Source organism: Tenrec ecaudatus, chromosome 15 (genome assembly GCF_050624435.1).
Source record: "Tenrec ecaudatus isolate mTenEca1 chromosome 15, mTenEca1.hap1, whole genome shotgun sequence".
NCBI classification, from domain to species: domain Eukaryota; kingdom Metazoa; phylum Chordata; class Mammalia; order Afrosoricida; family Tenrecidae; genus Tenrec; species Tenrec ecaudatus.
The window spans coordinates 59522430-59540000 of record NC_134544.1 but is presented as its reverse complement, the minus strand read 5'-3'; the positions used below and the strand labels follow the sequence as shown (position 1 = coordinate 59540000).

General features: G+C 43.0%; 1 protein-coding gene across 2 annotated transcripts in view; it reads left to right on the top strand.

The window, feature by feature from the left end:
• MYOM1 (myomesin 1) overlaps positions 1 to 17571 on the top strand; it is a 154974-nt gene that overhangs the window by 14688 nt on the left and 122715 nt on the right. For both annotated transcript variants that reach the window (XM_075532903.1, XM_075532902.1), the window contains exons 3-5: positions 9580 to 9717; positions 12656 to 12905; positions 14096 to 14253. In XM_075532903.1, coding sequence (XP_075389018.1) covers positions 9580 to 9717; positions 12656 to 12905; positions 14096 to 14253 — 546 coding nt within the window. The remainder of the gene's footprint in view (positions 1 to 9579; positions 9718 to 12655; positions 12906 to 14095; positions 14254 to 17571) is intronic.

Genomic DNA, 17571 nt, shown 5'->3' with positions numbered 1-17571 from the left:
GTTGACCAAAAAAAAAGTCTGCTGGGATTTTGGTAAGGACCATGATGCATGTATAGACCAATTTTGAAAAAGGTTGCATCTTCTGAATCATGAATAAAATGTATTTATTTCGTTCCTTGTGTGTCTTAAAACTGCTTTGCACTTTTCAATGTGCATATCTTATGCTTCTTTTTAAAAGGGATTCTTAAGAGTTCTTTTGCGTGCTATTGCGACTGGAGAGGTTTGCTTAGTTGTATTTCTGTTATTCTTACATAGAAATAGAATTATGTTGTGTTCTGATTTAGTGTCCCGTGACTTTGCTGAACTCTGTTACTATAATGTTAGGTGCCATCATCGCTAGTGTGTGCTTGTGGATTCTTTTAATATTTCTATGTGCAGGATTATGGCATCTATAGATGAAAATAAAAATCTTTCCAATCTTTAAAACAGTCATCACCGTGATTAGGGCCTCCAGTACAGTGTTGTCTAGAAGTGGCAAGTACGGGCATTGTTTTTATTGTTGTTTTTCCATTTTAGGAAGAAAGAATTCATCTTTTAACATTAGGTATAATATTTTCTGGAGATTTTTAAAATAAATGACCATTATCAGGTAAAGGAAGCTTCCATCTGTTCCTAATTTGTTAAGATGGATATATGAGTGGACTTTGGGCTCACACTTAATTGTAGCCCTACTACTAGAATAATTAGTCCTTATAACATGACTGTACTCAATGCTAAAGTTGAAGCAATCAGATGATGCCAGATGAACGAATAGCATCTGGGGCTTAAAGGTGCATCTAAAACAAGCAATGTGTCAACTATGTCCACATAGAAGAAGCACATCAGTCACTGTGATCCAAGGATTATAAATAATAAAATTCAAATCCAGAGGAGGGAATGGTATCAGAGCTTAAGCTCTGAAGACTCAGACTGCAGAAGGCTAGGGATGGCAGTGGAAGCCGCAGTACTTTTGCAGGGTCCCCAAGTGGGTTAAACCTTTGGTGAATTCCCTCTGACTGTAATCTAGGGACATGAATAGCCTTGTTATCAGACAGAAGATATTGGAAAGTCGATTATGGCAGATATGGTTAAGTTAAAATATAATGTCTTATCATTTTATCTCCTTTTGACTCATTTTATATTTGTTACAGTTTTTAATATTTTCTGTTGAGGTTTTCTTTTTTATTGAGGTCTTTGTTTCATTTTGTTGTTATTGTTAGGGTTTTTTAAAGTTTAATAAATCATTTTATTGGGGCTCATACAACTCTTATCACAATCCATACATACATCAACTGAGCAAAGCACCCTTATACATTCGTTGCCCTCATCATTCTCAAAATTCGCCTTCCACTTGGGTTCCTGGAATCAGCTCGTTTTCCTTTTTTTTCCCTCTCCCTCCCTCCCCACTCCTCCTCCCCCATGAAACCTTAATAGTTTATAAATTATTATTTTATCTTATCTTGTTGTTAGGGTTTTTATTGGTGTGTTTGTTTCTTGATTTTGCTTTGTCTATTTTTCTGCGTAGGAAATCCGGGAGAGGTAAATCTATAGAAATAGTAACTGGATTAATAATTACCTACGGACATGGCAGAGGAGGGTGGGGGAGATGGGGAGCTAACAACTCTGCTTTTTTTATATATAACTCTTCTTCATATGATTGGAATTGTATATGTGAACTCTATGACAATTTTTAAGCTTTAAAAACATTCATATGAATAAATGTTGAATTTTGTCAAATATTTTTCTGCATCTACTTAAATAATGTTTTTATTCTTTATTGCTTTGTTTTGCTCTGTCTTGTTTTCTTGTGCATATTATTATCTCTGCAGGTCTCTCTAGATAAGATAGGTGGGATAAACAATCTGGAGGAGAAAAAAATGGGACTGGTGGTTCCGGGGGTGGGGGGGGTGAGGATGTGGGTAGGAGGACAAGGGAGAAGAGGAGGCAGGGGGAAAGGAAGTGAGTGTTAACCAACCCAGGGACAAGGGAACAACAAGTGATCCAAATAATAATAATTTATAAATTATCAAGGGTTCATGAGGGAGGGATAATGGGAGAGGGAGGGGGAAAATGAGGAGCTGATACCAAAGGCTCAAGTAGAAAGCAAATGTACATCTTCTTTGAAGAAATGTCTTTTCAGATTCTTTGCCTACTTTTAATGGGGTTAACTTTTATAGTTGAGTTATAGGAGTTACGTATGTGTTCTAGGTATGTGGTTTCCAAGGATTTTCTCCCAGAGATTTCTTTTCTGAAGGGGAGGGCTCTCTCTCTCTCTTTACAATTGTACCCACTTTATCACTGCTTTGGGGAGCCAAGAACTGGTGCCACTAGAAGTCCTGTCTCTGCACTGCCCAGGTTTCGAAGCTCTTCTTCGGCTGATTCTGATGTGAATCCAGGGTCGCAGATCGCAGCGAGGGTAGGACTGCAGGAGAGCCCTGATCTCACTTCATTTCATCAGCACTTACTGAGCAGCATCAGCCATTGGACACAGGGCAGGGATACCAGGCCTGTCCTGGGGGACCAGAGGCAGTGGGAAAGACTGGAAGAGAGCCAGTCAGTGTCCTCTAACTGTGGGCACACAGGGAGGAGCAAGGCAAGTTGGGGAGCATAGTCAGCCAAAGATAATCCCCACAGCTCTTCTTTCTTTCTGAATTGTGCTGATCGGCTGTTTTTTCAGGATATTTCAGGAAGTAATGTAGCCATTAAGCAAATCCTGCATTTTTCCTAAGACGAGTATGGATACATTTATTCCTCCTGGGGAAGCTGGGACAATTTCCAAAAGTTCTATAATGATCATAATAATACTTTTCAGGAACTGGCATTTTAGTCGACAAAATTTAGTCGTTTTAAAAATGCCCTCTTTTTATACTTTATTTTCAACTGGATTGAGATAATTTCATAACCTCAATTTATGTGAGTACAATTCAGGAATCAATGTCAGAGTCCTTGAGAACAATGTGACATGATGTATGTATGGTCTCCAAGAGAGGAATGCATGAAGGCAAAGGATTAGGAGGAAACATTAGCACTTTGGTTTTTAAAACTAGAATTGGTCCTTTAAATATTTCCTACTTATTGAATTTTTTTATTAAGTGAGGATATTTATACAGCATTATGTCCATGGAATGTTTTATACATATAAACACATGCGCATATTGGGGACATGCCCTGAATATCTTTCTTTCTTTTTTAATCATTTTATTGGGGGCTCTGACAGCTCTTACCACAATCCATCCATCCATTGTGTCAAGCACATTTGTTCATATGTTGCCATCATCCTTTTCAAAACATTTTCTTTCTACTTGAGTCCTTGGTATCAGCTCCTCATTTTCCCCCTCCCTCCCTCACCCATCTTCCCTCCTTCATGAACCCTTGATAATTTAGAAATTATTATTATTTTTATATCTTACACTGACCACTGTCTCCCTTCACCTGCGTTTCTGTTGTTTGTCCCAACCCCTGCCCCTCCGGGGTTGGGGTGTAATGGTAACGTGTGGATTTTGATGCGCACGGTCACCGCTTGAAACCCACCAGCAGCTACGCGGAAGAAAGATTAGGTGTTCTACTCGGTAAACAGTTCCAGTCTTGGAAACCCACAGGGGTCGCTGTGAGTCAGCATTAACTCCATGACAGTGAGTTTGGTTTTGGTAATCTTAACATGATTATACACATCAAGTTTAGAATCTCTTTAGAAACTAAACTGAGAGAGGATATTTTTGACATTTATAGACCTGAAAATCTGAGAGATTAGTAAGCCTTCATTTAGCTCCTTAGGTTTAAAGGAATTTGGAATTGACATATTCTATTTAACTCTTTTTATTATAATTAAAAGATAATTTTATTGGGGGCTGTGACAGCTCTTATAACAATCCATACATCAATTGTAACAAGCATATTTGAACATATGTTGCCATCATTATTTTCTAGACATTTGCTTTCTATTGAGTCCTTGGTATCAGGATTTTGAATATTTAACTCTTAAAAAAGCATTATTCAGCTTTCAATTTTGATAGATGATATTGGGGCCTAGTATTGATGGATCATAATGAATTAGACTATAGATAGCTATTTTAAAAATAAATAATTACATTGATTACTATAGAATCAATTGCTTGAAATTTTAAATTACTTTGATTTAGTATTGCTTGTTAGCTAATGAAATATGAGATAGAAACCAATGATAGTGCTAAGAATCTTTATAATCAAATTCAACTACTAAAACCAGAGGTTGCAGATTTGTAGATGGTTGGTTAATCTTTCCAAAGGTGAACCTAAAAAGACTCCCCGCTTCCAGAAGGATACCCATATCTTCTATATCTAAAAATACTTAGAGTGTTTTGTTTTGATTTTTGCTGCTTAAACTGTCCTTGAACTATAGGTTCATCCGTAAGAATGGGAGACCAAAAAAAAAAAGAAAAAAAGAATGGGAGACTAAATAACTTCTGTGGTAGTTACATAATCTGGTGTCAATTTGAGGATTTAGAGTGAAGGGGTGGAGTCTAGCCTGTCAATCTAGCCTGCCAATGAGACCTCTGTGTGGGCATGGCCTTCTCCTGAGGATTCTGGGAACCCCTGTATTCCATCTTGGAGGCAGGAGACCCTCTCTTTCATGGCTCACTCCCTGAGAGTCTCTCTATTGATAAGACACATGGAGCTATGCTGATAGCAGCGAGAGCTCTGGACCTGAAGAAGCTACATGGAAATCACTGCCAGTGCTGAGATGCTTACAACGCCACTGAGTCCACAAGACTTCCCACCCGCTGGCCTGTGATCTTCCTGCTTTAGATGTCGTTGCACGTGTTTCGTGAGTCTGAAGAGGACTTTATAGATTGGTGTCAGACATATGGGCTAATATCAGACTTGCAGACTTGGTCTGAACATGGCTGGGATGTTTTCTGATATTCAGTTACTCATGAATATAAAGCCCTTTCCTATATATATATATGAGTGTCTAAGAATTTGTTTCTCTAGTCTACCAGGTCCAACACAACCTCCTACCTCACTGGTCAGTATTCTCCTGGGATACAGGTATTTTGAAAAATAAAAAAAACAAAACCATCTCACTCTCTCTTTAGTAATTATAATTAATCACGACCCCCCAAATTCAGGTTTATTTTTATAGCCTCTTGGTGAATTTTCTATGTCAGATGATATTTTAGTTATTTATTTTTGTGCCTCTTTTATGTTTGAATAAAAGAAGTAAAAAACCTTTTTTTAACAAAGAAACCAACAAACAGCTGTCCTGACCTATTCTGTAAAAGAGTGGCCTCAATTTGAAGATTTGTATTAGGGAAAAATAACAGAAAAAAGAACATCAATACAATCACAAGAATGACAATTCTGCTGTTTTGATGTAAACGAACATGGAAAGAGTTCCTTTGTAGAGATTGTAGAGAATTGGAATGAAAAAGAGCAAAACTTGAAAGAAAAAAAGAAGTCTCCAAAGTGGAACACACAAGTCTTCTGGAACAGAAGACGTCAAACTCTTCAGCTCCACAATTTTATTTTGTACGAGTGGAACAGTGAGGAAAGGAAGCGGAGGAAAATACCACTTTAAACTTAGACCCGTGTGAGCACGGCATGTACTTTAGTGACCTGGGTGCAGGCAGTACGCTACCGCCTCAAACAGCCAGCCAGGAACAAATTTCACGTAGGCTTCCAATTGGTAACCAATCCACAAGCTTACATTCAAGGTTCTAACCTTTAGATTTAATGCTGATCATAGGGTGAAAGCTAAGCATCACCCCGGGGACGAGCGGAGATAGAGTGTGAGGGAGGTTTGCCACGTCCATGGCCCAGTCAGCAGGTCCAAGGCCATAGCCCCCCCCCCCCCCGGGCCCCTACCCCTATGAGCACTGCATTTTCCTGCCGCACAGATGCTGCAGACTGGCGGAGGACACAATGCAACCTCGTGGGCCCATTCTCCAAAAGGCATGTGGATGGCCTGTCTTCCTCTGCGGAGTTTGGTAAACTCCATCTGCTTTTCCAAATGACTTTCAAAGTTGGAAACCGAATCGGGTGTGGATTGCACATATTTACTTGTCTCTTTCAACTGGGCATACTGCCTTTTCCACATCACAGCACGCACGGGCTTCAGTTTCTCTTCAGCATTCCTTCTGGCGTGGCTGCGTTTTCTTCTGACAGCAGTGTCTTATTATTGAATAAGTTTAAGGACAGTGCAGAGGATTCCCAGCCAGCCAGCACCCGGGCCCCCTAGTATTAGAAACTCTCACTACCGTGTAGAACTGGGGCTCGGCACCCAGAATTGAGGCATGACTTCCCTGAAGCTTATGCATGATCAAATGGCATGATGTGCCCTCTAGTTGGATCTGAGCCATGGCAACTGTAGGCACAGCAGAACCACACACCGGCGGATTCTGCGCCATCCTCTTGTTATGTCTGAGCCCATGGTTGGCCGTGGTCTGAGCCCATGGTTGCCGCCACCGCATCAGCCCAACTCCCCAAGGGCTTCCTCCTTTCCTCTGCCCTTCTGCTTTACCAAGGAAGACGTCTCTTCCAGTGGTGGATCCAAAGCTCCCGAGTCGATTTCTCAACAGCATGCCTCCTCGGGAGCTTTCTGGCTGCTCTTCTCCCAGGACCGATCTGTCAGTTGTTTGGGCAGTCTGCGGCCCTTTCATTGTTCTTCACCATCGCCACACTGAAAGCACCACACAACCTTGTTTGCTGAAAGCAAGAAGGACATAAAGCACTTGTTGATGAAGAACAAGGCTTCCAGACTTCCATGTGGATTACAACTCAATGGAAAGAAAATCCAAATCCTCTCAAGTAGACCAACAGGTACCATCATGATCAATGGAGAAAGAATTCATCTTGCTTGGATCCAGCTTGGAAGCAGCAGTGAAGAGGTCAAAGGACACATTGCATTGAGCATAAGACCTCGCTAAATGTTGAAAAGTAAGGATGCTCCTTTGAGGACCAGGGTGCACCTGATCCAAGTCTTAATATTGTTTTAAATCAATTTACGGGGGCTCGTAGAGCTCTTATCAGGGCATAGTGTTTTAGTGGCCTGAAAGACACGTGGAAGTTGGACACTAAACAGGGGAGACTGGCGAAGAAGCAATACATTTGAATTATGGTGCTGGGAAGTCTGATAGGCTTGTATAAAAGGTGTTTCTTTTGGGGAGAAATCAGCTTTAGATTAATACTACATGTTTAGGTTCATCCGTTCTTTTTCTCTCGGTGTGATCGGCGCTCTCCTGTGTCTCACCCGATAGAGCACCCCTTGTCAGGTGACCAGACGTCCCGCTTTTGTCAGGACAGTCCCGATTTTTAACAATTTTTCCCACGTCCCATGGTGTTATAAAAACGTCCAGATTTTTGGAAAGAATGCATGACAAGCTTGGGTATTCGGTTTTGGGCTGCCATGTGGCTATTTCGCCAGGATATGAGTTTTATCAATGGTGTCCTGCTTTACCAATGTTAAAATCTGGTCTATGAGGGTGGAAGCCACCAGGGTATGGGCCCTTGATCCATGGTGACCTCGTGAGTCACAGAGGAGAGCTGCCCAGAATGTCTTCCCCGCAATCTCTGGTGGAGCAGTCCCCAGGGCCTTTTCTCCACAGAGCTGCTGGGTGGATTTGAACATCCAAACTTCATGTTAGCACCTGATGGCAAACCGTCCCACTCAGGCTCCTGTATCAAGCACCTCAGAAAGCACATTAGCCCCCGTGTGCACAGGCAGATGTCTATGTATAACAGAACTGACCGAAGGTTCTTCATTACACTCAGTCATTTCTGCCTCACCCAATGCTTCTTGCTGACATAACATAACTACATGAACTCTGTGTTCGATGTAAGTCCAATGTCTCTTTGAATGGAGAAATCTGTATACAGCGCAGAAGGCCTCAAGGTGCACCTCTAAAACCCCAGCTTGAAAATGGTCAGCCTTCGTAAAATGCTCCAAAAAGGTTTGGTTGTTCTGACTGACTAAACCCCACACTTCACGTAGCTTACCAGCAAAGGATATTTAGGATTGTTACAAACACACTGCAGGTCCCCCTAGAGCAGCGGTTCTCAACCTGTGGGTCGCGACCCCTTTGTGGGTCGAATGACCCTTTCACAGGGGTCGCCCGATTCATGACAGGAGAAATGACAGTTGTGAAGTAGCAACAAGATAATTTTATGGTTGGGAGGTCACCACCACCTGAGGAACTACATGAAAAGGTCATGGCATTAAGAAGGTCAAGAGCCACTGCCCTAGAGACTTCTAGAAGTGGGGGGACCGCCGTGACATGTTTTAGACCCATTTCCCTTTTGTGCCTATACAGAGTGCATACTTTGAAGTCTTTTTTTAAAGGCGCATTAACCTATAATTAACATATCCTATAGTTTAGAAGGGTTCTCCAATCATCACCACAAATTAACTTTGGGAAATCTTCCTTCTCATATCGATTGATGTTAAACACGTCCCATTTCTGCCCAGCCTCCCCTCCTTGCTCCCAGGTGATTATTATAATGTGGCTGCTTATCTCCAGATACCCACCTGTCCAGGCTTTCCTGACGTGATGAAGGCAAGAAACCCAACAAGGAGCCTGCAACGATGACCATATGAGACAGATTAAAAACCACAATCTAAAATAGAGCAGAGGATATTAAAAAATTAGAATAAATTCAAAATCGGTCTAACGGGAGACCTAATGACCAAGTGTTGCAGCTCAATAATCCCCTGTACGGCACTCTGTCTGATAGTCGGGCTGTTCACATGCCGTCTATGGACAGTGGCGATTCACTTGGCACGCAATCCATGTAGGGACACTGCAAATGGATTTTTGACTCCATTTTAGTTCTAACAGGTGACTGACGATGCTTTCCACTCCCATTAAGGTTTACAATGATGAAAACCCACCTGAGATAGAGTTTATTGTGCCAACCTGGCCTATAAACACATGTGGGGTTAATAGAAGGCCAGAGGGATAAATGGCTTAGTGAACCTTGCCTTTCTAGTGTTTGGGTCTCTTGCTTTGTGATGGACAGATCAGGGTGCAGCTGCCTTAGCCAGTTCCCTGCTTCAGCTGGCAAGGCCCACTTCCTGTAAGACATCCCCAAGGAGAAGCCACATGGACCTACCCTGATGCAGCCCTGGGTGCTGGAGCAGCCTTGTGGAGACCCCTGCCAGCACTGAGATGCTTACACATTCACTGATTCAGCTTTGCTCCTGCAGTCAGCATCATTTGCGTGTGTGTTGTGAGATGGAGGAGGACTCTGTGGATTGGTGTTGGACATATGTTGGACTCTGGGGTTTGGGCAGCACTGGGTTGGGATGTTTTCTTGATGTGCACTGACCCTTTATATAAAACTCTCTCTTACACATATGAGTTTCTGTGGATTTGTTTCTCTAATGTACCCAGACTGACACACCACTGGCAATTCTACCCTGTCCTATAGGGTCACTATGAGTTGTAATTGACTTAAGGGCAATGCGTTTGGTTTCATATTTATATTTTTGGTTTTAGTTCTAAAGATTAAAGATAATCATAGCACTAGGATTTAGTATTTTGTAAAACTCCCTTTTATGAACATTTTAAATCTTTTAAATTGATTTTTCCCCGTTATTTTCTAATGTGAAGGGTTTTGTTTCAGGCTTACAGATTCCAGTTTGCTGTTAGAAGATTATTCATCGAAGCTCAGTCCCCAAACAAAGAGAGCCAGGAAGAGCCTGCTTTCTGGAGAAGAGGAGAATTTGCCCCGCGACTACATGGTGCCCATTTTCTCAGGACGGTATGGTGCCTCTCCTGGGTGGAGGGTCTGACAGGGAAAAGGAGTGTTGTCAGAGTAGATGAGGGCGACAAAGAGTCACGCTCACGGCCATCGAGCCCATTCTGCCTCACGGAGACGCAATGATGCCAACTCCCTGTCATGGAGAGCTCACTGTGTACTGGAGCCGGGCTACACAGCGTTGGCCTAAGGAAGCCCAGAGCCCTCCCCTGACAAGAAATCTCTGCCATCACGCAGCATCACTACATAACACAAGGGAATGGTCAGAGGCATACTCGTGGAATTGGTGGAAACTAATTAGTAGAAAGTGGAAGTAGAGCTTTCCAAGGCCAGTGAATGAACACTAGTCACAGTCGCTGTAAGTGGAGGAGAAAGAGAGGCTCGACATTATGAAGTGGTGAGGGAGACGTAAACAATCAGATGGTTTGTTTAGGTAGCTGGGCGGGGTCTTGGTTGACTGGGGGCTTTTAGTTGTTATCAGAAAGAAAATAACTTATATAACAGTCTAAGAAAAAGCATTGCACAATAACCAGAATGCCTGATTCATATGACTGGAAAGAGATTGGGATTGATTTTCAAGCAAATTTCAAACAAAATAACAAACCACACGCTTATGCAATGTCGATTTTCTATGTTTAGGATATAAACTCTTATTTTTTTAAGAGGATTGTGACCCAAAGGAATCTTGAAAGGAAACTTGTCAGCAATCAAGGTGAAAGTTTATCAGGACTCTCCGGACCTCCGCTGCTCATTTTCTTTTGATTGGAGAATTCGTCACATAGCTCAGGGGACACTCAAAATGAGGACATCTTGCCAGGACAAATGCTGTCAGGACTGTCGTAGAAGTCAGATCTTGAGGAGAGTCGTTAGGAAATAGATGTCTGGGGACCCAGCTCCCCTGCCCTGGGCCGGCCTCCCCACTGTCCTCAGGCCCGTCTTTCAGAAGTGTTCCGGGGCCCCAAGGCCATCAGCGATGGCGCTGAGCCTAACCTGGGACCCAGAGAGATGAGCGGTATTCTACGCTTGGCTTCTCACTGGATGTCTTTGGTAGCTCTGATCTTTAAAGGGAACTTGCCAGAGAAAAATGTTTATTTTTCTAAGTATGATGACCCCCAACTGAGACGCTTCACAAAGTGAGTTCAACATAGTCTTACACGTATGGAGAGAAACGACTAAATTAGAGGAGTAAATCAGTCTTGCTTTCCGCTTGGTTTCCCTCTGTGGAAAAAAAGTCAAGGCCCATTGACTCGGCATGAACAGCTGTGCCTCCGTGGCCCTGTGGACTTTTCACTTTTCACACCTTCTAGATCTTTCCCCGCCAACCATTGTGGCTGCTCCTAGGCCCGTGCTTTGTTCTCTGAAGTGGAGGGGCCCCAAGGGTCAGAACCGAAGCCAGGGCACCTAAAGCAACAGCACCCTGTAGCAAAATGCCAAGCCGTGGGCATATAAAATGGCTCTGTTTGCTTATGTCTTGAATTTCTCTCCTCGAAGAAAAGTAAATGTAGAAATCTGCTTTTCGGGGTCCGAGAAGACGCAGAGTTTCAAGAGAGTCTTTAGAATAATCAGTGTACTCCTTGACGAAACAATCTGATAGGATTCAAAACAAAGATATTGAATGCGATGAAAAACAACCTAGAGTTTGAACGACATTAACAACTTGCCTTATCGACTACTGCTTGATGAGAAACCACTAGGAAATGTTTCCTCTTACCTCTCATTGGTCATCCTCATTACCAATTACCGATAACGACAGATCACCTTTGTCACGGTCACTGCTTTGATGGCAAGTTTGACTATTTTTTTCTTATCCTAAGTGTATGCAAACACAGACAAAGATGGTTATATATATACACTCACACACAAATACATAACACAACCTTGATTATCTTGAAAGAAATAATAGATATAAGAATCTTTGAGATATTAGAAATATATTTTTATTTGTAGCAACTCCAGGTAACATAGTATGAGGGGCTTCAAATGGTTTGTGGAAAAGTGGAATTAAAAAAAGAATGAAATGTGTCTATTAATTTGAAAACATCCCTGCATACGTCGGCCAGATGATAAATTCCAGGTCAGGAACAGAGCTCTGTGTCATGCTCACAGGCTGCAAAGTTCATAAACTACATTTCATTTACAATATTGCCTTTTCGAGATGGGTAGTCATAACTTCAATGTCTTCTTGCAAGCTACAGCATATTTGCATGTAGGGATAAAACAAGTGGAATGCCTTCAGGAGAGTTATGTAACCTCTCTGGAGCTTGTGACCATGTTGTAAAATCGATGTCACACAGTTTACTTCAGGGGGTTGTTGTGAGCATTAATTACGTTACCTGGTCTGGCAGAGCCCTGGTGACGATGTTGGGTAAGCATTGGACTGTTCTTCACAAAGTTGGTGGTTCGAAGCTTTCAGTTGCCCCAGGGAGAAGGCGGCTGCTGTCAGCTCCCAGAGAGATGTACAGCTTCAGAAACCCATCGAGGGTCATTAAGAGTCAAGATGGTCTCAATGGCAGTGGTTGGGTGTGATCTGGCAGCTAACGTGTAAAAAGCATGTGGGCCAGCACCAGAGACATAATACTTGACTCAAAGCAGCCCTCCATGAGTACCACTGTCCCTCTGGGCTTCCGAGCCTGTCCATCTGGGCGGCTTAGACGCCTCCTCGTTCTCCCAGGCAGTGTGGCTTCAGTGGCTGACCTGTGGCCAGCGGCCCATCTCGTAGTTCACTGTGCCTTCAAGGCTCCTGTGTGACAGAGTAGGTGTTATTGTTGTGACTGTTGTCATTGCGAGTATAAAGACCACCTCTCCATGAGAAGTGTCAGCTCCTGAGAGATCAGATGTTTCTGTCAGGTTTGATTTGGGCCAACTTATTCAACCTCCTGACACCAGTCAGTCTTCTCCCTGCTCCCCACAATATCCACATCCTGTTGTTATCCTGTTTTAGCCAGGCGCATGTCAGTGGGGTTACAGACACGGAAGAAGAGAGAATTAAAGAAGCAGCTGCGTACATAGCCCAGCGGAATCTCCTGGCCAGTGAAGAACAACTCGCGACGTCCCAACAGTCGACAGCGTCCAAGCGATCCGTGGTTTCCCAGCAGGCCACGTCCGAGTTTCAACAGGAGCAGACTTTTGAGAAGAAGTCCCGGAAAGCGGCCATTCGAGAAAAGGCAGAACAGCTGGCGCTGAGGAGAACAGTAAGAAAAGACAAGTTAATAAAACTTACAAAAATGGAAATGAATATGTGTGTGTGGGTAGCGATGTAGCTGCTTCAAGTTAGGCATGTGGTTTGGAGAAAATCAAAATTAAAGGCAAGAAAAACACCTTAAAATATAGGTATTTTACCAGGAGGGAAAGGGGAAGTTGGGGGAGATAGGGGGAACCAATCACAAGGATCTACCTATAACCCCCTCCCTGGGGGACAGACAACAGAAAAGTGGGTGAAGGGAGACATCAGTCAATAGAAGACATGAAAATATAATAACAATTTATAAATTATCAAGCATTCGTGAGGGAGGGGATAGCGGGGAAGGAGGGGAAAATGAGGAGCTGGTACCAAGGGCTCCAGTAGAAAGCAAATGTTTTAAGAATGATGATGGCAACATATGTGCCAATGTGCTTGACACAATGGAAGGATGTATGGATTGTGATAAGAGTTGTATGAGCCCTCAATAAAATGATCTAATATATATATATGTATATATATATATAGGTATTTTAAAATATACACGTCATAAAAGGGGGACCATAGTTTTCAGCTCCATAAAGTATGATGTAAACAACCTTAAGAAGCTCACCTTCTGCTTCTCTTCACAGCCATCGAGTCCACACTGATCCACAGCTATACTATCAGACAGGCTCCAACTGCTCCTGCGTGTTTCCAAGACTAAGTGTTAACGGGAGTAGAGAGCCTCCTCTGTCTTTCAAGGAGTGGCCGGTGGTTTCGAACTGCGGACCTTGACGATCACAGTCCAATACATAATTTACGTTAGGGAAGTAAAATCTATGGCTCAAACTTAGAAATGTTAAGGTCACACCCACGTGCTTTTTTAAAGAAAGTATTCTTCCTTCGGAACGCACGTTATGTAAACACAAAACCACAGAACAATCCCGTGGGCTTGCACTTGCTCGTTCAATGGAAACCCTGGAGGTGCGGAGTTAAACCTTTGGCCGTTCACCAGAAGTAACCCATTTGGACCCCCACTTGCCAATTTGACTCCAGAGGAGAAAACGCTGGCAGCGGGCTTCCAGAAAGATTGCCCCTGCCTGAGGTAGTCCTACTACGTCACAGGTGCTTGCTAGGAGTGGAATTGCCTCAATGACCCCCACAGCCACATGAAAGTAGCAGATTAGTGTTGAATTTGCTGTGTTGTGATTTTTTTTTCAGTTAGAAGAAACTGAGGCCTACCATCGAAAGCTGAATGAAGACAGCCTTCTTCATGCCCCGGAGTTCGTCATCAAGCCGCGTTCGCACACAGTGTGGGAGAAGGAGAGCGTGAAGCTGCACTGCTCCATCGCAGGCTGGCCCGAGCCTCGAGTCACGTGGTATGTTATCCTTAGGAAAGCTCTGAGGGGATTGATTGCGCGAAGGCCCATTTTCCTCGGGGAAAATGTACAGGCTTACCAGTGTGCAGGGGAGTCAAAGAGGACGTCTACAGTTTCGCATACATTTTCAAGAGAATGAATCAAAGAGCCTGGGATCATTCATGGGAAGGAAGACAGCCTTGCATAAAATGGCAAAAAAAATTCATCAAATGTGTTGAATGTCTATAGATGTAATTGTGATGAGCCATAAAAATTTGCATTCATTCATAAACTTTAAAATAGAGGGATCATTCTGTGATTAGGTTGCAATGCTGCCTTTAAAAAAATAATAACTAAAATCTATGTCTACTCACTTGAGCCAATGCCTGATATCTGAAGCCAAACAAAGTGGGATATTAAATGGGAGATGCTACTCAAATGGGACCTGGAGAAATTTTTGTTCCATAAAGCCTACAACCCCCTGTGTTAGACCAGGTTGACGAAAGAACCATATCCAGGGACAAACACACAGGTATAAGGAAGAACTTTATATCAGAGAGCAATTGTGTATTGAGAAAATATCCCGGCCCAGTCAGATCAAGTCCATAAGTCTGATATTAGCTCATATGGCCTATACTAGTCCATACATTGCTCTTAGATTCACTCAACACATGCAATTATGCCAAATGCAGGGCGATCATAGGCTTGTGGGTGAGAAGTCTTGTGCATCCATTGTCAGTGGGTGGAAGCATCTCAGCACTGGCTCCTCCACCTCTCCAACTGTCTCAGCACCAAGAAAGTAAAGCAGAAAGAGAGTATGGCCCACCTCCAGGGAGGAAGAGGAAGTTCCCAGAATCCTCATGAGAAGGCCACGCCCACAAGGAGGCTTCATCAGGCTGCAACCTGACTGACAGGCTAGACTCCACCCCTTTACTCTTAACTTCAAGTTGACACAAGATTAGGTCACTACCATACCCCCTTCTCTTTTTTATCCTTCTGTAATTGCCAATGAACTTGTGCCCTGAAGCCCAGAACCTCCCTGTCATGTGTCTTGAACATCTAACACATAGAGCAGACGTACGAGAATGATGGAGCCAATTCCTAAAGAAAAAAAGGCCAAACTTGTCATTTTATTCTCTGACACAGGCATTTTGCATACTGCTCTCTGGTCCTCAGGGGTGGCGGTAAATACACCCCATGTGGCAGAATAAATGCTGTCGAGAGAGAAGTTGTCACCCCAGAACATCTTCCTTCTCCTCCTCCCTTCCCACTGTCACTCAGACATCTGACTGGCACAAATGGAGGCAGATGACAGCAAAGCCCATTCGAACGACTACGATTATGCTTAAGGACCAAGGGTCGAGTGGATGTTTTAATTCACCCGCGATACCGATCTTTGACAACTTTGGAGACCCTTGGGTGATGCAAATGGTGACGTTGCTTACCTGCAACTGGAAAGTGTGGGGTTCAAGTCCAACCAGAGGTGCCCTGGTGATTTACTCAGAACATCAGCCAGGCACAGTTCTACTCCAACACCCACGGAGTCACCGTGAGTTAGAATTAACTCGACAGTAACTGATTTTGGTAACTTCGAATTCACTCTTTTCCGAATTCTTCAGGTGAAAAAACAAGAATCCCAGGTGGCACAATGGCTTAAACACTGGGCGGTCAACTGCAAGGTCAGTGAGGCCCACGCACTTGATTTCTCTGCAGGAGAGCGATGAAGCTATCTGCTCCCAGAAAGATTTAGTCTCGGAAACCCTGCAGAGCAGCTCTTGTCAGCCCCACAGAGTTGCTATGAGTCAGAATTGATTTCATGGCAGTGGAGGCTCAGTGTGGAAACCAAAGCATGAAAAATGGAGCCAATTTTAAATTATCTAGGAAAATAGTGTGTAGTATTATAAAATATGTAAATGATAGTGTTATGAGACGTGTAGGAACACATGCCCGAATATTTAGCTGATATTTAGTTTACAAGTTTGAGGATATAAAGAATACCTCAATAAATTCGGGATCTCTCTCCCTTTGATAGTTTTGTCCACCCTTCTCTGGAACTATAGCTCACGCCTCCACAGGGTTGGGGTCTAAAGACCAGGTCATTATGCAAAACTTTGTGTTCTCCAAAAATGGAGACATTAGGTCAAAAAATGGAGAGTGACTGCATAATTTATAGCTGCCAAATCACACTCTTCCATGATGACCAAATCACTGAGAATCATGTCCCAGTCAAGTTGGGACATGCGTGCAACCTCATAGACTGTCCGGACCCGGAGGCTCCAGACAATAGACAATGTAACTTTCTGCTCACTTTGTGGCACTCATTACTGCCAGGGCTATGTCCTTAATATGCAAAACAGTCTATTAGAATTTTTTTTACCCTTGTCACAAACGTGAAACATTGAATAGCAATATAATCGATAAATGAGGAGTAGGTTTACAGGCCTATGTAAGGGACATTTCCTTTTGAAATACTGATCACTTCTAAACTATATTTTGAAAGTTGGGACCTGACTCAGGAAGGTTGAAGAGAAATGGGAGAGTGTGAATTGGGGTGCTGGCGAAGGCTATTGAAAGTACCGTGGACGCCCAAAGCAGAAGCAGAGCTGTCTTGGAAGAAGTACGGCCAGAGGGCCCCTTAGATGTGAGGGTGGAGAGGCTCTGTCTTCCAAACTTTGGACATGTTGTCGGGAGAGACCAGTCCCTGGAGAAGGGTACCACGCTTGGTAAAGCAGAGGAGCAGAGAACAAGAGGAAGGTTCTCAACGAATGGATTGACGCAGTGGCTGCAACAATGGCCCAAGCACCGGAACAATTGTGAAGCTGGTGCAGGGCTGGGTTGTGTTTCTTTCTGTTAGAACTGACCAACACACCTAACACCACCACCGCCAACAACAAATGTGTGTGTGTGTGTGTGTGTGTGTGTGTGTGTATCTATATATATTCCCTAGTTTGCCTGTAGACCTCCATTGAGCATAGTAAATGTTCAGGTCTAAGAAATATTATTTGGTCAGTAAAAATTTCTTCTTTCATGAATTAAAACATATTAACAATGAACAATTTATTCTTTAATTAAGTGCATATGTTTACTAGTATCCTGTCTCTGTTTCCCTATTTTTTTTCTAATCAATTAAAGACAACTTTCAAAATGAAACAAAATAATCTCTGTAGAAAAACCTTAACTTCCTAATCGACTAGAACAAAACCCTGACCATATGATGTTTATGGAAATATCAGGTCAAAGTGAGTTGATTTCTGAAAGGAAGCGTCCAGCCTCAGAGCTTAAACTCCTCCCATCAAGTTTTGTTGGCCTAGAAAAGCCAACAAATAAAACAATAAATAA